The 20,680-nt window shown below is 38.4% G+C and overlaps 1 protein-coding gene across 1 annotated transcript; it reads left to right on the top strand.

The window, feature by feature from the left end:
- Nucleotides 1-1,674: 1,674 nt before the first annotated feature.
- wnt7aa (wingless-type MMTV integration site family, member 7Aa) lies at nucleotides 1,675-16,202 on the top strand. The gene is made up of 5 exons (XM_084395223.1): nucleotides 1,675-1,736; nucleotides 4,122-6,809; nucleotides 7,750-7,976; nucleotides 11,438-11,709; nucleotides 13,845-16,202. Exons 2-5 carry the CDS (start codon nucleotides 6,739-6,741, stop codon nucleotides 14,322-14,324), a joined length of 1,050 nt encoding a protein of 349 aa, XP_084251349.1. The 5' UTR covers nucleotides 1,675-1,736; nucleotides 4,122-6,738; the 3' UTR covers nucleotides 14,325-16,202.
- Nucleotides 16,203-20,680: the final 4,478 nt, after the last annotated feature.

Genomic DNA, 20,680 nt, shown 5'->3' with positions numbered 1-20,680 from the left:
CATGTCATGGATGTATATATTTTCCTGAGTAATCCACTATTTAGTAGAGGGAGGGTAAAAATGACATTAAAAGATGGGTCAAATTCTTTTAAAATGGGTCAAATTCAACAATTTGAACATGGAGCCACATTGAGATACCCATTTCTATGGGATTTAACCATAAAAGTTTAAGAATGAGAATCTAGAAGGATATTTAAGATATATTTAACACTTTTTTGAGTTACAGGCAATATTTAAGAGTTACAGAAAAACAATATTTATGGAACTAACAGGAATGTTCTGTGCAATTGTGTTAAAAAAACAAGATATATTTCTAGTTTCAACATTATTTGTTTCTTAAGATATTCCTCTTTAAAAGAAAAAAGCATCAGCTGTATACAAAGTGATCCACATTTAGTTTTTGACCACTGAAAATGTGTACAATTGACCAATTTACCACATTAAGATCCCTATTTCTCTGGAAATTAACCATATTGGGCCTGAAGATACCAAAAGAAAAGTTTAACTACCAGAATCTAAAAGCATATTAAGATATCTTTAATACTTAGAGGCATGCAAACTTCAGGCAAAAAACAAAAAGTGCTTTTATTTTTATTTATTTATTTTTTACCATTTTTGAACTGACGACGTTGGCTATAATGCAACAAATATTGCTAAAGTCAACCGATTTTTACTAATAGACCTATAAATCTCAGTTTAAAAATATAATAATGATGCTTTCTTCTTCATTTATGTATTACTTTTACCAGAAAAAATAAAGAAAAAGAAAAATTTTTAGCCGGGGACCTCTGGATGAGTTGACAATGACCCAACTGTCGGTTTTTTTTTTTTTTTTTTTTTTTTTTTTTTGTTAAGTGTATCAAAATGTATTTGAATGGTTGTATATGGCAGACTGTGGCACACTCACACTCACAATCAAGACTTTGTATAAGCAGATCAACAGCCCCACCTGGTGGTTGGTAAAAACAGCAACTTCACTTAAAAAAAAAAGCTAATGAATGGGTTTTTTAGACATCAATGGAAATGCACGCCAACTGCCTAACTGTGTCTTCTATTCTATTCTATTCTATTCTATTCTATTCTATTCTATTCTATTCTATTCTATTCTATTCTATTCTATTCTATTCTATTCTATTCGTACATGGTAGTAGCAAGCTTTCTGTCATATTTATAATAATTGTCGATACTAACTAATTATCTTCTATTATAAATAATATGGTATATTACATATATATTTCTAACTATGGTAAACATTACATTTATATTATATTAAAACATAACATGTTTGTAATGGGGTTCAGAAGATTTAAATACATTTAACATGAAGGTGGATCGTGGTGTCAGTATTGCTTTGTTCTTATCCTTTAAGGCTGATTTTTTTGCTCAATTTTCTCTCAATTTCCATACACTGCGATGCACCGGAAGTTGCAGTTGCTTCTAAGGCTAAATGCAGACGCAATCGTGCTTTGAGTGCGATAAATAAACGTTTTAAATTTTATGTAAATATAAAAAAAAATGCATGTTGTCTACGCAAAACACTGTATGTCTTAATATTTGACAAATGTTAAAAAATAAAATAAAAATAAATAAAAATCAGCAACTCCCTCACAGGGAGGTCACCTACGCGTTCATCATCCGGGTCCTGGAGTTTCAGCACAGAGTCTGACGCTGACCGCGGGTGTTCTTCATCGCTATTAGCCGACTAGCCTTCAGCTTCCATTGAGGACACACTGAAGGTATGACAGAGCGTTTGTGTGTAAAAAAAATATTCCTCTCTTGTTACCAAGGAACCCGTGACATTTTTATCGCGAGCATCTGTATTTTTCTTACGTCCGATAAACTTTACAAGAAGTTTCCATTGCTTACTACATTATTTAAGAGCGATGTGTAAATTAGCTCGCTGGCTAGTGTGTGAGGGACTGTTATCCTAGCATGCTATTTGAATAGAGCTGATATATTTCACATACGGTGCTCTGAAGAATTATATAGTGTCGTGTATGTCAAAAATGCCGTGGAGTTTCTACTTGTACTGAGGGCTGTTATATTCAGTGGATAACGTTGAATTAGCAGGCTAGCCACTGGAGACCGCCATTTTTTTATGAATCAAGCGAGGGAAATTTGAGCAACCTACAAAGAGTTTGAGAGGACAAATTAAGAGACTATAGAGACCACCATTATAATAATAACAAAATTGATAAAAGTGACTGTCTTCAAATTATCTTAGTGTAAAATAAGGTGTTGGCAGAGCAGGAGAGTCTTTAATCTTAATACATGCGGAATGTGGAGCATGTTTTATCTGATATCTTTAGTTAAAGATATCTGGACTTGTTCAGCACAATTAGATTGTGTCAGTTACAAACAGACATGGTGGAAGACGCGAGTCAATTTGACAATTTATATTTAGGCCCAAGTAACTTATAGTAGCCTATTCAGTATTTATTTTATTTTTTTCTGAGTGGAGTCAAAGGGTTTATTCACCCCAAAAATAAAATGTTCTTCAATTACTCACCCACCTCATGTCGTTTCAAACCTGTAAGACTTTAGTTCATCTTCAAAACACAATTAAAGATATTTTATTGAAATCCAAGACATTTCTGTCCCTCCGTTGACAGTCCACACAACTACCACTTTGACGCTTCGAAAATGTCATAAAGAGGTAGTAAAACTAAGACAAGATCACTTTATGTGATGAACATTTAATTTCGGCTTTTATTCACATTTTCAACAACCCAAACATAGACGTCAAGTAGTTTTGGTTGAGCTCCTGTTTATGTTCGCTGATCAGTGTTTATATGCGAATAAAAGCCTAAATTCAGCTGTTCAACATATAAAGAGATTGTGCCTCTTCAGAAAATTTGGACTAAACCGTTCTATTCATATGGATTAGTTTTATGATCTCGTTATGAACTTTATGTCAAGGTGGTAGTTGCGTAGCTGTCAATGAAGGGACAGAAATCTCTCAGATTTCCTCAGAATATCTTCATATGTGCTTTGAAGACGAACTAAAGTCTTGCATGTTTGGAACGGCATGAGGGTGAGTAAATAATGACAGACTTTAAATTTTTGGGTGAACTGTCCCTTCAATATGCAGCATGATTAGAAACATGCAGAACTGCCAGAATGTAATTTAGGCGTGTGTTGTCAAATGCCAAGTGGGCAAATGCAATGGTTTCACAGCCAGATCCTCTGAATAGTTATTTTGCCAGTGTCTTCTGCTTTTACAGAGCATGTGCAATAACCAACTGCTTAATGTCAAGTTGTCATTATATCAGTGTTTTTTTTGTGCATTCAGATGTACTTCACCACAACTGAATCTGCAGCTCCATGATACAATATTGACGATAAATATCAATATTTTAACTTTCTATCAAGTGGTCCTCACTGACAGCATGCGACAAAAAAAAAAACAATGCAATGCAATATTATGTCCAGTTTGTGAACAAATCAGAATGAAAACATTGGCAGTCTTTGCAAAAACAACATTAAGGAACAGTTCATTATTGTCGTGACTAATAGTTTATTATATATTTCAGTTACTGTTCACATGTGCATGCTTATCATAGCTAATAACACAATTTATAAACTCAATGAATTGCTTTATGAAAAACGTTTGATGCTTTTTGTAGAAACAGATTTAAGATAGTTCAGAAACACGAAATTGCGTTTTAGAATGATGCGCACCTTCACGCTACCAACAAGATGGCTGAAAACAAGACAAGGCTTTGAGTGCTTTGCTTCCCTCTTGCTTGCCTGCTGTTACTGACATCATCTATCCCAGAGCCAAACTGGGCCCAAGTCCGAATGTGGCGGCATTTAATCTTGACTGAGATGTTAATACGTAGCCAAGTCACACACAATGTCAACATGGCTTCCCGGTGCCGAGAGGGTGCCAGTGACTTTGCCAGCCCCTCCATTTTGCTGCATTACCCGTGGTGTCTGATGCAGTTCGAGGGAGCATTTTGTAGTCCTACAGATGCCCGGTTGGGGTCTTTTTTTCATAATGCGTTCTTTCACAGTAACTTTAAATGTTGTGCTATGAGAACGCCGACTATTTCGAGTTTTGAACGGTCGGTTTATGTTGTCAGCAGATTGATGAACCTTAATCTTTTTCCCATCCACAGAGTGACTGTGTTTGGAAATCCTAACATGGCGGGCGAAAAGGACTTGGGACGACATCAGTTTAGTTACTTCTGCTACTATCCAGCTGCATTACTTCACTTCCAGGTGGAAAGAAGGTGAAGAAGACATGTTCACCGTGGGATGAGGTAGTAGGTTGTATAGTTTTAGGGTCACACCCACACTGGGAGATAACTATACAGCCTACTGTCTTTCTCAAAGTGAAAACGGAGCTACCTACGGAGTTTCATCCTACATTTTCTGATGTTTAATATCAATGATAGCATTGTCACGGTATGTTTTGTTTTATTAATGTTTGTAATGGTAATAGTTTTGATGCTTGCGCAGTGTGAGGTAGTAGATTGTATAGTTGTAGGGTAGTGATTTTATCCTGTGTAGAAGATAACTATACAATCTATTGCCTTCCCTGAGGAGCAGAAACACATCTAATTATGTTAGAAAATCTGATGTTTTTATAATCAAAACATTTTCCACGTCTCTAATGCAATAAAAGTATTTGCAAATTTACCAGTGTTTGTCATTGATTAAAGCTGACATTTATGTAATGCCTACAAACAGAATATTTCCAGGTTAAGAGGGGAAGACACAATCCTTGATTAATAGAAAAGGTGTATGATATATAATAAGAGGTTGTTCTTGTCGCCGCAGCAGCATCATACATTCATCCTGGAGATGGCGCTCTTGCATTGTCTAGATAAATATCTACAGGATGAGAGATGCTGTGTGTCCCGAATGATCAGCCCTCGGTTAACAGGGTGTCTTTAATTTGTAATCCAGCATGTGCTGGATTTCTATTCTGTTGCCTGTTATTACGCCACTATAGATTTATATTCATGTGGTGTAAATTCACTAAACTATGAATGCTCGAAGGACACAGGTAATTGCACTGTGGATAATTCTGGGATGAATGGTTGCTTAGCAACTAGCGATAGTTTAATCGTCGTTTGAGCTAGACTTACATTAGCTATCTCTTCATGGGGAATCTTTGGAAAATGTTCCAGTGGCAGATTATTTATGTGAAATAATGAACTGCGTAATAATGGGTCTGGTGTTTTTGTGTGTGCGCGCGCGCGCGTCATATTTGGACTTTGATTTTAAAAGTTTGTTGCTCAAACATCAACGCTCCATAGACTTAAATCTAGTAATTGACAAGGAATATGAATTTTATGAATGTTAAACTGCAATAAAATCGACAAAAATCATCTGCAGAAATAATCAATCACTTTGATTTGTGGTTTCGGAGTCATTCCACAAAATGTGTGCCTTTTTTAAAATTTATTTGTCAGACAAACTCTTTGTTATATTTATAAATTGCACTGGGCCTTCTCAAGCTAAACTTGTTTATATATGTTGGGATAGAGCCTTGCGTAACAGGGTCGACAGTTCATTTAGCCACTACTAGGAAGAACATTTAAGGCTGGATATATACAAATATCCAGTTTTCAATATCAAATCAGTTGTTTTTGTTTTCCCCTAAAAAATCATGTTAACAGGGTTGATTTTCAGATTGTGTCTGACAATTTGATAAAAGAGTTCAGCCTTAGTCTTATTTTTGTCTAATTTATTGATTTGTACTTTATTTTAAACTGGATTTGTTGATGTGGAAAGGTTCATTGAGTTTTTTATTGTTAAAGTCACTGCTTACACTAATGTTCAGTTATGAACATAATTTTTTCTAAATTTCAATTCCTTCTAACTTCGCTCCTATTGTTATTAATTGAATTGGAATGTGTTAACCTTTCATTAAAGAACATAAAAGTTATTGCACTGTACAGTTCTTGGTACACGTGGGTCTTGTCTTTTTTTTTCTTTTTTTTTTTGGTGAAGGTGGATAAGCCTATAGATGAACACATCTCTCACCTCGCAATTAAGGGCTTGAGGTGGGTGAGGGGGAAATCTAAAGTCGAACAAGTTTTCTTTTCTCATGGGAGGAGCAAACGGGTGCAGGAAAATAGATAAAAGCTCTGTTTAAGAAGCTGGAGTTACTGCGATATGATCTTCGCCAAGAAGCGCATAGAGAATATTCCTTTCTTAATCAGATTGGTCATTATGGTATTATAGCGCGATATATATATAAATCCAAGTGACACATCTATCGTTTATTACTGGGCTGTCGTATCTCCAATCAGATTTCTTACCTCCATACGTACCGTAGCCTACTTCAATGCATACTTGTGTTGTTTGGTTGAACGCGCGTGATTGCGGTGTGTTTTGAAGTCATTATTCGCGTTACCAACCTGCTACTCGGCTTCAGGAGCACAAAGACTTATAAAAGGAATATCGGAAAGTTGAATTTCCTTCAGAACCCACCCTGATAGATTTAACAGATAAAGGATCTGCTGGAAAGGGTGTTGTGATTGTAAGATCGGGTAGTTGTCTGTTAGTTAATCGAGACGCGTAAAAGTGATTCAGAAGTCGTACATATGCAGAATAACGTTCATCTCCACGCGCCCCGAAGGATATCAGCTCAGGTGTTCACGTCAAGTTCTCTCGGAGTTTTGCATCCCTCTAAGGACTTGCTTCGCTTGTGATAAAACCTCTTGTTCACCGGTTAGGAGACCACTATCATTTCACAGTCTATTAACAAAGTACAGGCTGAACATGAGCAGGAAAACACGCCGCTGGATTTTTCACATGTTCCTCTGTTTGGGGATTATATATTTGAAGATTGGGTGAGTATGGTAAAATGGAATTTGTTTACCTTTTTTAACCTGTAAAGTATTTAGTATTGCAGCATTTTTGCAAAAAATCAAATTTTAGTTATACATGCCTTGATGAGAATTTAATTATTGCCAGCACATTGTCGGTTTACTGCCATTATGACGTTGCATTTGATAAAGTTGTGTGAATATATAGTCAAAGAAACAAGAACAGTGGAACTTGTTTTTTTGTTAAATGTATCTGAAATATCTCAATGACGTTTATTGTCTGGATTTATTCAGTTACTTAAAAATAAATGCAATTCTTACTAAAAAAAAAAAATAAAAAAAAAATTTGAGGGGCTTAAAGTGGAAACCACCTATACTTTACATATTGATATTTGGAAAAACATTTGTCAAGTCAGTGTGGCCTAACCAAACGTTGACTGTTGTTGCCATGAGAGAAAAAAAAAAAAAAAAAGGTAACACAGAGGACTCCTTTATAACATCCTCATTGTGTCAAGATCATTAAATAATGTTTTTTTATTTTTTTTTTAATTTTTTATTTTTTTTATGAAATGATGTTTTGTTCATGTCCAATGGAGTAACCCTATAAAAAAACTTTCAAGGTGCTAAGAAACTACTCGCTTTTTGTAGAAAATGTATGAAACCAACAGGAGTAAAATTATGACATTATGAGATTTCTAGTTTTTATCATCTCGAACATACATCATTGTCCCATGAAATTATCTTTTTTATTTTCCCTGTAGGACAATATTTAAATATATAATGAGTAATACTACTCAAATAATAACATCCATATCATAGTTCAATTGTCTCCCAAAGCTCAGTTTTATTACCATCCATGTATACTGTGAATTATCCTTTAATCATGGACCATGATTCCAGAAAAAAAAAAGTAAGTATTTAACATTTTCTGTATAAATATAAACCCTTATTTCTAAATTTACAGGGGCTTTTCCTCCGTGGTTGCGTTGGGAGCAAGTATTATCTGTAACAAAATTCCTGGTTTGGCCCCTCGTCAAAGGACTATCTGTCAAAGCCGGCCTGACGCTATCATTGTCATTGGAGAAGGAGCGCAAATGGGAATCAATGAGTGTCAGTTTCAATTCAAAAATGGAAGGTGGAACTGCTCGGCCCTCGGGGAAAGAACTGTCTTTGGAAAAGAGTTGAAAGTGGGTATGTTACCAAATTATTACATTTATATTGTTTATAGTTTTAAACTAGCGGCAAAAAAGAGAGAGAGAGAGAGAAAAGCACAAAAGAATGTTGTTTGACCAAATCACTTTCTTTCAATCCCTCAAGAGTGTCAAAGCCCAAATAAAGCTTTTTTAGGCTAAACGTGTGGATGAAGAAACCTTTAGTTTTGCTGAAAGATTGACAGTCTGTGATATTTAATAGTGAAATTACAGGCCGCTCTTATACACCTGCTAGAACACTCTAACTTAGTTTATTACTTCTTTATTACAAATATTACATAGAGACTGGACAAATTTAGGAAATACTTGGGTCCTGGAATGACATTATATTGTGTCCTGTTTCCCTCACTTTGACATCTCATTTGAAATGGTTTGTCATTGGATGTCAGGTAGGTTTCAGCTGCATTCATGGAGCAAGTGCAAACGTGGCTGGATTTATAGCCCTCTCAACAGTCCACCCTCTCAAAAGAATTCTTTTTCTAGTCGTCCTGTCTTATCTGTAGATTTTAATGATTTGGCAGTCAGGGTTTTCACTTTACCACGGGTATAAGTTACAGTGGTTGAATGGTAGGACCAAAAGAAAGTACAGTATTGTGAAGAAATTTAACAATATGTCACCTTAGAGAGACAAAGCAAAAGTAATTAAGCGAGTTTTTCACTCGGTGTAATGTTATCCATTTTCCCAAGGCAAACTTTGGCCTGTTAAGGGGTCCTTCAGTGCTATTGAGCCTACGACACTTTGATGAATGGTGACGTGAAGGACTTTGCTTTAGTTTCAGACCCTCTTTGGCTGCTAGCAAAGAGTTGTTTGCAGTATTGCGTGTGGAAGATCGGAAATAAACTCCAAGATAATATTTAATGAAATTTCTTCTTTCCTTTTTGCTGTGCGCTCTTAGGATCCCAGTCAGTGTTGCGATGGTGTGGTTGAGGCCCAGGGGAAAAGCTAAGATCTGTAGAGACTTGTATCTATCGCTGAAGGTGAAGCTGTATTTTATCCCTTTGCATCAAAGACAAGCGCCTCTAGAGAAAAAAAAAGCACAGGTTTTCGTCTCTTTCCATCTCGTTCTGGAGCTGCACACACTTGAATGGGAGCCTGGATTTGTTGTGGGTGCTGATTATATTATTTAATGCTGTCTGCTTTGACAGCTGCTTTAGGTCTTGTGTTGTGTGCCCTCTCATCTAAGCGCTGCAGAGCTGACGCTGACCGAGAGTGACAAACCGTGGTCTCCATTTCTGAAACAGCCCAACTGCTTTATTTACCCAGACTCTTTTTGTCTATGGTCAGTATAGGGAGGATTAAATATAATGGACAACCGTTCAAACATGATTGGTTTCAGTGGGTGTATGACTAGTCATGCTTATAGTAGTAGAAGGTAGGAGATGAAAAGAAGTAGTTAATCCTGTGGGGAGGGGCTTGCCTACTCAAAAAAAACAAAAAAAAAGTTATTGAGTAATGTGCAATAATTTTCAGGGCCTGGTACCAAGGTCCACATTTGGCACACACGGCCATAGATTCCTCTTTTAGGTGCACATTTTGCCTTCTCCAGTACCCGTGGACCCATTCACCTTTTTATCGTATATATGAATGAAGTTGCGATTGAAATATAGCTTGCTGGAAGTCAGCAGTTGGATAGATATGCGAAAGGCGTATCATCTTTTTGCTTGTGTTACTTTATGTTGCTTGAGCGCAAACCTCCTAAATCTTCTCTGACTTAACCACCCTCTGGTATGCTCAAAAATAGTTTTCCTCCAACAGCATTAATGCCTCAAGTCCAGACAAGTACATTGTATGAGGTTTATAAATTAACCTCTTGCATTTACAGTTTTGGCAAGAGACGTCTCACACAGAATCATGCAATGCCACTGCTTCAGATTTCTCTCGAAAATGAATGACACTCATGTCATAACACACATGTTTTATGGGTGTCTTATCAGCTGTGTTTGTGTTTTGAGTAAACATAGCTGGAGTGATATACAAAGACAAGGAGCATTCTACTCTAGTATTGATGAGAATTGGAAGATTTCGCGTCAATACAGTCTTCATTTTCCTTTCCCCTCTTCAGGATACATCCCTTCTCCCCTGGCGACAAGCCCAAACAACTCATAAAAATCTCCACATAATTGATGCCCCAAACTGGCCTTTGTTAAATTGCATGGGCAGAGTTCCAAGATGTTTATCATCAGCAGGTCAACACATACCAATGTTAGTGAGTTTCAGGAAACCACTGAAGTTTCTTGATCGCTTGAAGGTGAAAATTCCTGAATTGCTGAGCCGGTCTGTTAACAGTCTGACATATATATATTTTTTTCACTTCTTGCCATGGAAGGATTAAAAGATAGCAAATATATTAATTGTAATAACTCATGACATCACTCTTTATGAGGCCTAAAGAGGTTAACATTTTAAGTGATTATTTGGTTCCAGGTGTGTGAATGATTCTTAGGACAGTCAATATATGATGACTCATTAATCCAGAAAAGGATATTTACATTTCCGGGAATGTTAACATAACTGAGCAACAGTGAATGCATCTTTAAAAAAAAATAATTCCCCATGTAGCTAGGACTTTTATTTTAACTTTTATATTTGCAATCCTAAGCAACTTACATAGCTTTCTATTGTATTCCAGTGCTTTGTTGGCAGCATTAAAACAGTGACAAAGAAAATGTAAGAAGAAAAAGGAATAGTGAAAGTGTCCATTTGTAAAATTGGAATTTGGTTAATAGTTGACCTGAAAGTTCCTTGTTGCTTGATGTCACCTTATAAAAAAAAGTCCCTGAAATAACTGTTTGCTGGATTTTCAAACCTATCTTTGTCCTTATAAATGAAATACACTGTTAACCTGGAAGTGCCCTGTTTAACAGTGGCAATCAATTATAGCAGTTCTCTGGCCAGGGAGGCACTGCATGCCTGAGGAGTTCATCTCCACAGGGTGGATCCCTCGTTCTGACGGAAGCTGGGACAGTGGCCAGAATAGAGTCTAAACACATACCCTCTATCTCTACCATTCTATTGTCTCTGAAATAAACCCTTGTCCTTTGTGCTTATTAAAGAGATGGACCGTTCCTTCCTTTGCTCATCTGTGTGCAAACAGTTATTTGTCTTTCTGTTTCCTCTCTATGACAACTGAAGGACAATTATTTGTGTGTTGAGTAATCACAGGTATGTGATCCGTGTTTGTTTTGCCTATGGTGGGCTCTAGATCATTTTTTATAGGCCTACCACACTTTTCTCAGTAAGCCCCCACGCCATCTTCCCGAGGCCATACTGTTAATCAGTGTGAAGTGTGCAATGATAAATGAACTAAACTTGACTCGACTAACACATTTTATTATTGCTTTGAGTGTCAAGATATTTCAGGTATGTAGGGGGGTTTAAAACTGCCTATAACTGGATCTTGTTGCAAGAAATACTGACATAGAATGTTCTTTTGGTTCCAGGCAGTAAGGAGGCAGCCTTCACCTACGCCATCATCGCTGCCGGGGTTGCCCATGCCATCACGGCGGCCTGCACGCAGGGTACGCTGAGCGGCTGTGGCTGTGACAAGGAGAAGCAGGGCTTCTACAACCAGGAGGAAGGCTGGAAGTGGGGAGGATGCTCGGCTGATATTCGCTACGGTCTAAGCTTCTCAAAGGTGTTCGTAGACGCCCGGGAGATCAAGCAGAACGCCAGGACACTCATGAACCTCCATAACAATGAAGTGGGACGTAAGGTATGTGGCACACTCTATTAGACATGCATAAAAAACATTACTAGGTTGTTTAGTTTACATTCTTGTAAGTCCTACTAGGCTGTGTTACTTGAATTTTCCCTGATTTGGAGCGGGTAGTAGATTAGTAATAGCAAGGAGTAGCAATGCAACTTCGGTTTTGGCACGCACATGACCAGCAATTTGTGATTATGGCAACACTGTAATTGTGCCTTTTAAGGGATTCAGAAATCATTAAGGAGATGTAATTCACCAGATAGTGGGCTAAGGTTAATCTGGTAAGACATTCAAGAACCTGTTGGATTTTACAATCACAGAAGTAAAAAAGATTTGGTGTGTAATTGAAGAAAAAACATCTAAACGCATACCCAGAATCCCCAGGCAGTTTGACTGACCTTCATAAGCTTTTCATCATTCAGTGCTAATCTGTAGAGTGTGATGTTTCAGCACTCTGGACAGAGCTTCTTTTGGGGCTTTAAACCCCTAAGCCTGACCAGTAACCTTTTGTAATGTTTTATCATAAAAATATGTTCTGCCGCCTGGTGCCTCACATGCACCAAGACTCTCTTTATTGCAAGTACATTCAGTCTTGTGCTTGTCAATTCACAAATTCCTTGTGAGCTCACAGCTCAGATGCAGTTTTCTACTTTTCATTGAGCAGTTCTCAATGAAAGGAGGGTTGTGGCATCAACTTGCCACACCCATTATTTTAATTGGTTAATGGATTGCTATACAGTGCCTCAGTGAAAATGAAAGGGGTGCGGCCTCTCTTAAAATCATGGATCTCTCCTTTGTAAACTTTTCCGGGGACTTGCTGTTTATCAGAATGAGCATGAACACACTAAGCCTGATATGCATCCTAGATTGCAGACAATTGCCAAAAGGACTCCAAAAAGTCTGAGAGAGAGAGAGAGATAATATTAAAAAGCAAGGTAAAGCCTATCCCACCCAGCAAAAGTGAAAAAGAGTGAAAGGAAGAGAAAGAGAGGGAGAGAAAATACACATTAACAGACCACACCAAAGATTATGCCGCCTCGAACAGGCAATCCACTGATGCCAATCAGACCTCTTGGATATCTTTCATATCAAAACAGGCACTCTGCTTCACTGAGTTCTGCTTACGTTTGCCCATTCATTCATCTATTCTGAGCCAACCTATGTTTTTCTATGCGTTTTTTTTTCTTTTTCTGCACTGCTAGGGTATTTGAAATGCATTAATGTTTAGCATTTGTTCACATGAAAAATAAATACAGGTCAGAAAAAGATCTCAGCCTCCATCGGCAACACTGCTGCTCAAAATGTTTTGTTTTTACCTGTGGGGTTTGACGTGTGTAGGTATAACAAGGGGAAGCACACAGTCACCTGAAACCTGACTCCTGAGCTTTATCTGTGTACACTACACACAGCCTGATTGTTGTAGGAACTCGGCGATCATCGTTCAGTCAGTGTTTATATCATATCCTGTGCAGATTCCGCTCTATTGCTTATACAAGACAAGAGACTCCTACAGACAACCTCTGATAGTTTGCCCCTTGCAACAATTTGTGGCGTGTGTTGTGTACACAAATGAAACGGCTTCCTACAAGTAGTCAGAGAGCCTGTGAACACAAGCTGTGCTTTGCAGGCCTTCTCGACAGAACGAGAGGAATTAGGATGTCTAGCACTGCAAGTTTAACAATCCTTGCATTCTTCAAATCGGAATGTTAAAAAAAAACCTTTGTCTCAACCTGTTCCCAGAAATGTGCTTTAAAAGACCCAACTGTATGCCACGGAGGGTTATTTCACTAATCCCTACTGTATCGTTAGTCTATACAGTTTGCTGGAATATGCCTTATAGTAGATGATGTGGATATCTGCAAAGTGTTTAAACCATGGTTTATGACCAAAACTACCACATACTTTTTCGTAACTAAGATCTTTTCCTTCCTCATACATTCTCCGCTTAGCATCAGTAATTCTATCTTTTGTAACGGATGATTGCACACTTCAAATTTGTCACCAGTCAGACTAACTAAATCAACAATGAGTCATCAAACAGTCTACTTTCATAATTACCTTAGCCTAAGATTCCTAAAAGGAACCTAGGTGCCCAAGTAATCCCAAAGGTATTGACTTGTTTATTTTTCCTCCCACCTTAGATCTTGGAAAAGAACATGCGTTTAGAGTGTAAATGTCATGGTGTATCTGGATCCTGCACCACCAAGACTTGCTGGACTACTCTCCCAAAGTTCCGGCAGCTGGGTTACATTCTCAAGGAGAAGTATAACCATGCCGTGCATGTGGAACCGGTCCGAGCCAGTCGGAACAAGAGACCTACCTTTCTGAAGGTTAAAAAGCCTTACTCGTACCGGAAGCCCATGGACACGGATTTGGTGTACATTGAGAAGTCGCCCAACTATTGTGAGGCAGATCCTGTGACAGGTAGCATGGGAACCCAGGGCAGGATCTGCAACAAGACTGCGCAGCAAGCCAATGGCTGCGACCTCATGTGCTGTGGCCGAGGATATAACACACACCAGTACTCGCGTGTGTGGCAGTGCAACTGCAAGTTTCTTTGGTGTTGCTACGTCAAGTGCAACACCTGCAGTGAACGGACAGAAGTGTACACGTGCAAGTGAAATATTTATTTGCTGGGGTATTGATACACGCCTGTGATTTATGTGGTAGAGGGTGTGCAAGTGTTGCAACAGGATGACCACTGCTGTGGATTCCAGGTATTGAGAGGAAAGAGCCATTTGCACTGGAAAACGTGGGTCTGGTGGAGTCTAGACGGAGTAATTGGATGCAATGTTTGCAGCTTTGCTCCACATCTCTGCTGAAGGCTTCGGTGTTGGTACCAGTAGACACCTTTCTGTTCCAGTACTGAGCAACAGGGCGAAGTAGCCGACAAAGGCTTGATCGGTGGACCATGAGAAAGATGTGGGGTGTGATTGAGGGCGTTCTGCTCCGTAGATAGTACGGAAGGGATTTTTGAGGAGCTTTTTGTCCTGAGGGATTGACGTTACAAATCTTACTACATACAAAACTGTACATGGACACAACGATGATATTTAACTTTTAATTTAGAGAAAATGGCTAATGTTAATTTATTTAATAAGGAAACTACTGATTTTTCTCCTTGTGTTTACTAGCTTAGATTTAGCTCTTCTCCTGTTTTGATATTGTGTTTTGCATGGAAATAAACTGACCAACTTTTACACTGTACATCATGTGGTTTAGCTTAGGGATGAAACAACGACAATGCACGATGCAAAAACAAGTGCGCTGCACTCAAGGTGTAATTACTAGTCTCTGAAAGGGGAGACTGTACTGTGTCTTTAATGTATCATTGTGAGTCTTTGTGCTTCCATTTCCCCCACTCCTTCAGTGTCAACCCTTGCACATATATTCCTATGTACAAATACACACTGGAATTGTGCATCATGTTTAAAGGCTCATTCCTTCCAAAGCGAATAAACATAGTGTCATTCTTTTTTAACAATGGTCCACAAGAACATTTGTGCTCTAAATGGCTTCAAATTGGAATAGTCCAAGCAAAATAAGCGTATTTACATGGGAACTAAATTCTACCCACTTACACTTAAACTTTCTGACCTCAATTGACACAAAGCTTTATGCTAATGAGGCCACAAGCTCCCCTCGCTTTTGGCTAATATTTGCTCTGTTGGCAGAGAAAGAGATTCAGTACTTAATTCACTTTGGAATGGAACAGCCTCAATACAGATGCCCCACCTGCTACTGATGTGGAATGTTGAGATCAGATAACCAATTCTATTAATGTTATATATTATAGGTAATATAACACTTTTTGCTGCTAGTTTTGTTCTGTTCTGCAACGGTAGTTAATACTAGTAGTATTTTGTGTGTTGTGAGCAAATGTGGTTGTTCAGACAGATTGTCCCTGTGTTGACATATATTTTGTAAGAGATTATTTTTATATGAGTATTTTATTTATTTTTGTGTAAAGGAAAAACCCACTACCAATGTCCTTTAGATGGACAGAAATTAGAGCGATAAGCTAGAAACAATGTGATTGTGATTGTGTCATGGTACCAGCTTGAGCTTGATAAGTTTATGTAAACTACATCTCAATGAAGTATCACTCATAGTGGTGTAGTTAACCAAGTACGTACGTAATGATGAAATTATTGCATATTACAAGACGATCATACTGGTGTTCAAACATTCGAGTAGCATTTTCATGACAAAGGTCCTGGATGTGGGATCAGTAAGGGAAACTAGTGAAATAACCCTGGGACAAAACTCTGGTATTGAGAAAAATTCATAACCAAGGGTTTTTACCAAAGAACATCTGAATTTGAGCATGGCGCTTTGTCAAGAGTCTAAAAACAGGACGGACGGCATTGATGCAGTTATTTTTGCAAAATCAGTGATTTCAACAGATGTTTTGCCAAATTGATTGTACTTCATGATTGTGTCATCATAAATTGTTGTGCATTATGTTTTGAACAGTGTTAATAAATGTTTCCTTGGCTTGCACCAGTTATTTGACTTTATTTCCCAAGAGGGTCACAACATTTCCAATTTATTTTATGGGGTAAACATAAATAGCCAAATCAGTTTTTATAAACCTGACTTGAACTAAATGACCTTCTATTTTGAATCATCACATTGCCCATACCATTGTTCAGCCTTACGTCTTACCAAAACAGAGTCATCACTAGCTTGACAGTCCCTCAAATTAGCAAAGTGGTAACAAGTGGCAAAACGTCCATTGCTGTTAAGTTATGGTTGACTACTGGTTTTGACAGTTTTTGCTACATGGATGACCGCAGGGCAGGGAGGAAGCTAACGAAAGTACTTGCATGTTAATGGTAGGGCTGGTGTAGGGCTTTAATTGATGAGTAGCAGTGGGGAGGGTGTCTCAGCAATGGGCAGATAGAGAGAGAAGGGGTGGGGGAGAGGGGTGATGGATTACTCTGACATCTGCTTCATTCACTTCCCAGCGCCATCACCACAACAACACCATTGTGGCCCCCAAAAATGCTGTCCAGTCTCCCTGAGAAGCAGGCCTGCCCATTAGCGAAATGTTAACTATGCAAAATCCAGCTAACTTTTGGATGCTATTTATTTTGTTCCCTCTAAAGGCGAAAGGGGTGGCTAAAAAGAGAGGCTTTGCCATTGTGAAGGATGATGTCAAGAGGAATTTCGATCCAAAAGTTAGAAAAGATCTTAGCATCACCCCTTGAATAATCACCACAAAACGCTCCTTTGAGAATCGGATGAAAACTCATCAATAGGCAGCAGTGTGAAAGGGCAGCTGGCCAAACAGCCTTGGTTAAAGTAACATCGACACCCAGTCACCATGAGCTGAATCACAATATTGTGTGGTTTTGAAAAACCTTTTGGATGTTACTCTCTTTTGGCTCAGGCTCCTGATTCTTTTCCACATTCTGAATGGCATGACGTTGGAGAGCTTAACACTTGTAGATGGAGGAGACAAGAAGTGTTAGAAGAACAATTAAGGGGAGACAAATTCCTCATCTAGTAGTCTCCGTTCATTACGCCTTCACAATGAAGCCATTTAGTTAACAGAAACTCTCTGTGAAAGTTCTCGTCTCAGAGTTGCGTTTCCTTGTCATCATGCCAATGTGTGTCCCCCCCCCCCCCCATTATGTTATCATGGCTGCTTAATTTCAGATGCGCAGAGATCAAAATATTACCTTCCAGCATCACTTCTATGTAATGCAGTTGAGCGTGTTAGCCACCTGTAAGGGTGCATTGCAAGAAAGTGTAAGTTAACTTAAACCGCCAGCCAGGTGTTCGGCATGATGGCAGAACATTGCCTATGCACCTCACCCTCACTCTGACTTCTGTTCTTGAGTTTAATATCATGCTGTCTGCCAGCAACTGTTAATGCCAAAAGGCTATCATTGAAAGGCTAATTAAGATTCCCGCAATGTTTTCCTATAAACTGCGCTGTTTCACTGCCAAACCATTCATCGTTTAACGTCAACGCCTGTCTAGCAGTGTGACGGTTGTGAACCGAGTCTTCCCCGGCTAACATGCACTTTACGGGCCACTGTGGGCGCACCTGTGCACACCTGGAATTCAACAGAAGCCTTTGATTTATAGCTGCCAGCTCATCTATGTGAAGCTACTGCTGGAGCTTTGACGGGACCAGGCCGCAGAACACTGGCAGTGTCCTCGAGAAATGTCATGGTCTAGTAACTAATCAACTTCAAATGTCGTGAAAACGGCCGTTGTGCTGTCTAATCACTTTTAGGATAAATGGGAAACATTGGTGACTTCATTGAGGTCACTAATTGTACTTTTGGGTGAGATGAGCTGTTAATTCAGTGTAGATAATATGAAGTAGGTGTGTGTCGGTCCTTTACTGGGCCTAAATAAATGACTGCACTCTTTTCACAAGATGGAACAAGTCTGAGAACTGTCATTACTCCCCCTAATCTATTAAAATACTTAAGTCATGTATAGAGCAATAACGTTTTTTAATTAAATTGTTACAGCACATGCATACATGTAGCACAGCAGGTATTGTTGTGGATGAACATTCAAAGAACTTATGACTTTAATTTTACACCTAAGATATCAAACATAAAGACAACAAACAATGTTAATTGTTCTCAGATGGCACAGAGAGAGACACTAAATGTTCCACTGATACACTTGTAATTTGCCAGTGGCATCCCTTCATTTATGATTGTTTGAGTGCCAAGAGTTCAACCCTGTAGCGCATTACAAACACCTGTGTAAGTGCATGGAGTAAACTAAATGAAATTGTTGATGGATTAATTCATACAAAAAAGAAAAAGTTTAATATTCTGCTTCTTACGGAGCCCTAAAGGGACGTGGTGGTGGAAAAAAATTGAAGATGGGAGAATTATATATATTTTGAAAATCTTTTGCGTTCCCTCGCAAAACTTTCGCGTTCCCTCACAAAAATATTTGCGTTCCCACGCAAAACCTGTTTTGAGCTCGGACATTCACTTCCTGTTGAATGTCCCGCTGGCAGTGTTTCAGAGCTCCGTACGTTAATGGAGCATTTAGTGTTTGAACTTGGACTCAAATATAAAGAAATGCGGTCAGTGCTTAAAGGTTGTATAAGTGATTTCAGGCTCCCCCAAAAACAATTGGTTTCACCAACCACTCAAAACCAAAACAAATAGTGTTCCAACCAATCACCGACAGGGGGAGGGTGTTTTGAGCCAGCTTCTTCTTCAGCTCCGACTTCGCGTGCAGCCGTGCACGAGCACAAAACCTCACAACACCCTCCCCCTGTCGGTGATTGGTTGGAACACTATTTGTTTTGGTTTTGAGTGGTTGGTGAAACCAATTGTTTTTGTGTGCAGATCTCAGAGTCTAGGCTGCCTACAGAGACGCGTTTTTTTGACGGCATGCTTATGGGACGGACAGCTAGCGGATCGTTAGTAAAGATTAGATGAATGTGATCATTTATTGGGGGGGCCTGAAATCACTGATACAACCTTTAACTCAAGGAGTTCAGTGAAGTTGGCAATATTCACATATTCGAACTTCCCGGATCAATATTCTTGAGCTAAACGTTGTTAAAACACAAACGACACCTTTACAATCACAGTAACCTAGACAACGAGCTACAACTCAATTCTCCTCAAAACGAGCTTTATAATATAAATTTGTCTATGCACTATGAAATGCTCCATTAACGTACGGAGCTATGAAACACTGCCAGCGGGACATTAAACAGGAAGTGTCTGTCCGAGCTCAAAATATCTTTGCGAGGGAACGCAAACGTTTTGCGTGGGAACGCAAAGTTTCTCGGGGGAACGCAAAATATTTGAAAAATAAAAATAAAAATAAATTCTCCCATCCTAACATTTTTTCCACCACCACGTCCCTTTAGGGGCTCCGTGGCTTCTTTCTAATCCATGCAATTAAAATGAATGGAGACTGATTATGCAATTTGATTACGTGAAAATAATAAAACGCTTGCAGTCATTGAAGGGTGAAGCTATAGTGTAATGATTCTTTATTTCTATTTACTACTTGATCAGCAATAATGTCTTACAGATGGCGTTCTGGTATATAATGCTTGACCAAACAACTAATTCTACAGTGACTCTAATCCTGTTAATATGGTTATCACAGATCTGACATTATGCATTAGGTTTCTTTGATTATTTTCTTTGTGCACACTACAAAAAGTATAGGAAACATCTATGGTTGCCCAACAGGTGCACAACCATACATTTCTATAGTAATTAGAAGAAGAAGAAAAAAAACAGTATTAAAGTGTCATATAGCCTTTCATCTCTTGAAGAGCTTGACAAAAGAACATATAGAATATTCTACTCAAATTATGTCTTGTATCAGAGCCTGGGGGTCTAAGGCAACTCAGTATTTTGAAAAAGGATTAGCAGCATTACTGCTCTCTTCCTTTGAAAAGAGAACTGCAAAAATGTAGATCAAGTTTTTTTCTCAAACATAATATGACTTTATTTTACATATGTATGCTGGAGTGTCATGGTCCTTACATGGTGTCACATGAGACAAAGATGGCTACAATCTGTATATCTCACCCCCATGGACAAAAACACCAGCATGCAGAACAACATGTTGAGATGTTTAGTATAATAACAAAAGCTTATAGTTGAGCCTATGATCATGGAAAATAGACTAAATGTATTACGCAACAGTACTGGCTTGCACTGTATATATGCAAATTAGACATAACATCTAATAACTACTTTGTTATTTTTGTTCTCCGTTGTTTTGTTTCTTTTCCAGATGTTTGATTCCAGTGCAGTTTCCCTCTTACTTCACTCCGAGGTTCCCCTAAGGTACTAAAGGACATACGCACATGCACACTCTTCCAAAACGGTGCTTTAAGTCTCTTGACAAACTAAAAGACATAGAATGAAATTTATATATAAATAAAATATATGTATAAAATGTATATAAAAGTTCACAATCATACTAACAAGGAACTATGTTTCTAACCACCAGTCGA

The sequence above is a fragment of the Rutilus rutilus genome (genome assembly GCF_951802725.1).
Source record: "Rutilus rutilus genome assembly, chromosome: 22".
In the NCBI taxonomy this organism is placed as follows: Eukaryota; Metazoa; Chordata; class Actinopteri; order Cypriniformes; family Leuciscidae; genus Rutilus; species Rutilus rutilus.
The sequence above is the reverse complement of the archived record's forward strand: the minus strand, read 5'-3'. Positions and strand labels throughout refer to the sequence as shown.

Coding starts and splice junctions, on each gene's coding strand:
- wnt7aa (XM_084395223.1), top strand. CDS start 6,739: ATGAGCAGGAAAACACGCCGCTGGATTTTTCACATGTTCCTCTGTTTG. Junction 6,810..7,749: donor ATTATATATTTGAAGATTGG/GTGAGTATGGTA, acceptor CTAAATTTACAG/GGGCTTTTCCTCCGTGGTTG. Junction 7,977..11,437: donor TGGAAAAGAGTTGAAAGTGG/GTATGTTACCAA, acceptor TTTTGGTTCCAG/GCAGTAAGGAGGCAGCCTTC.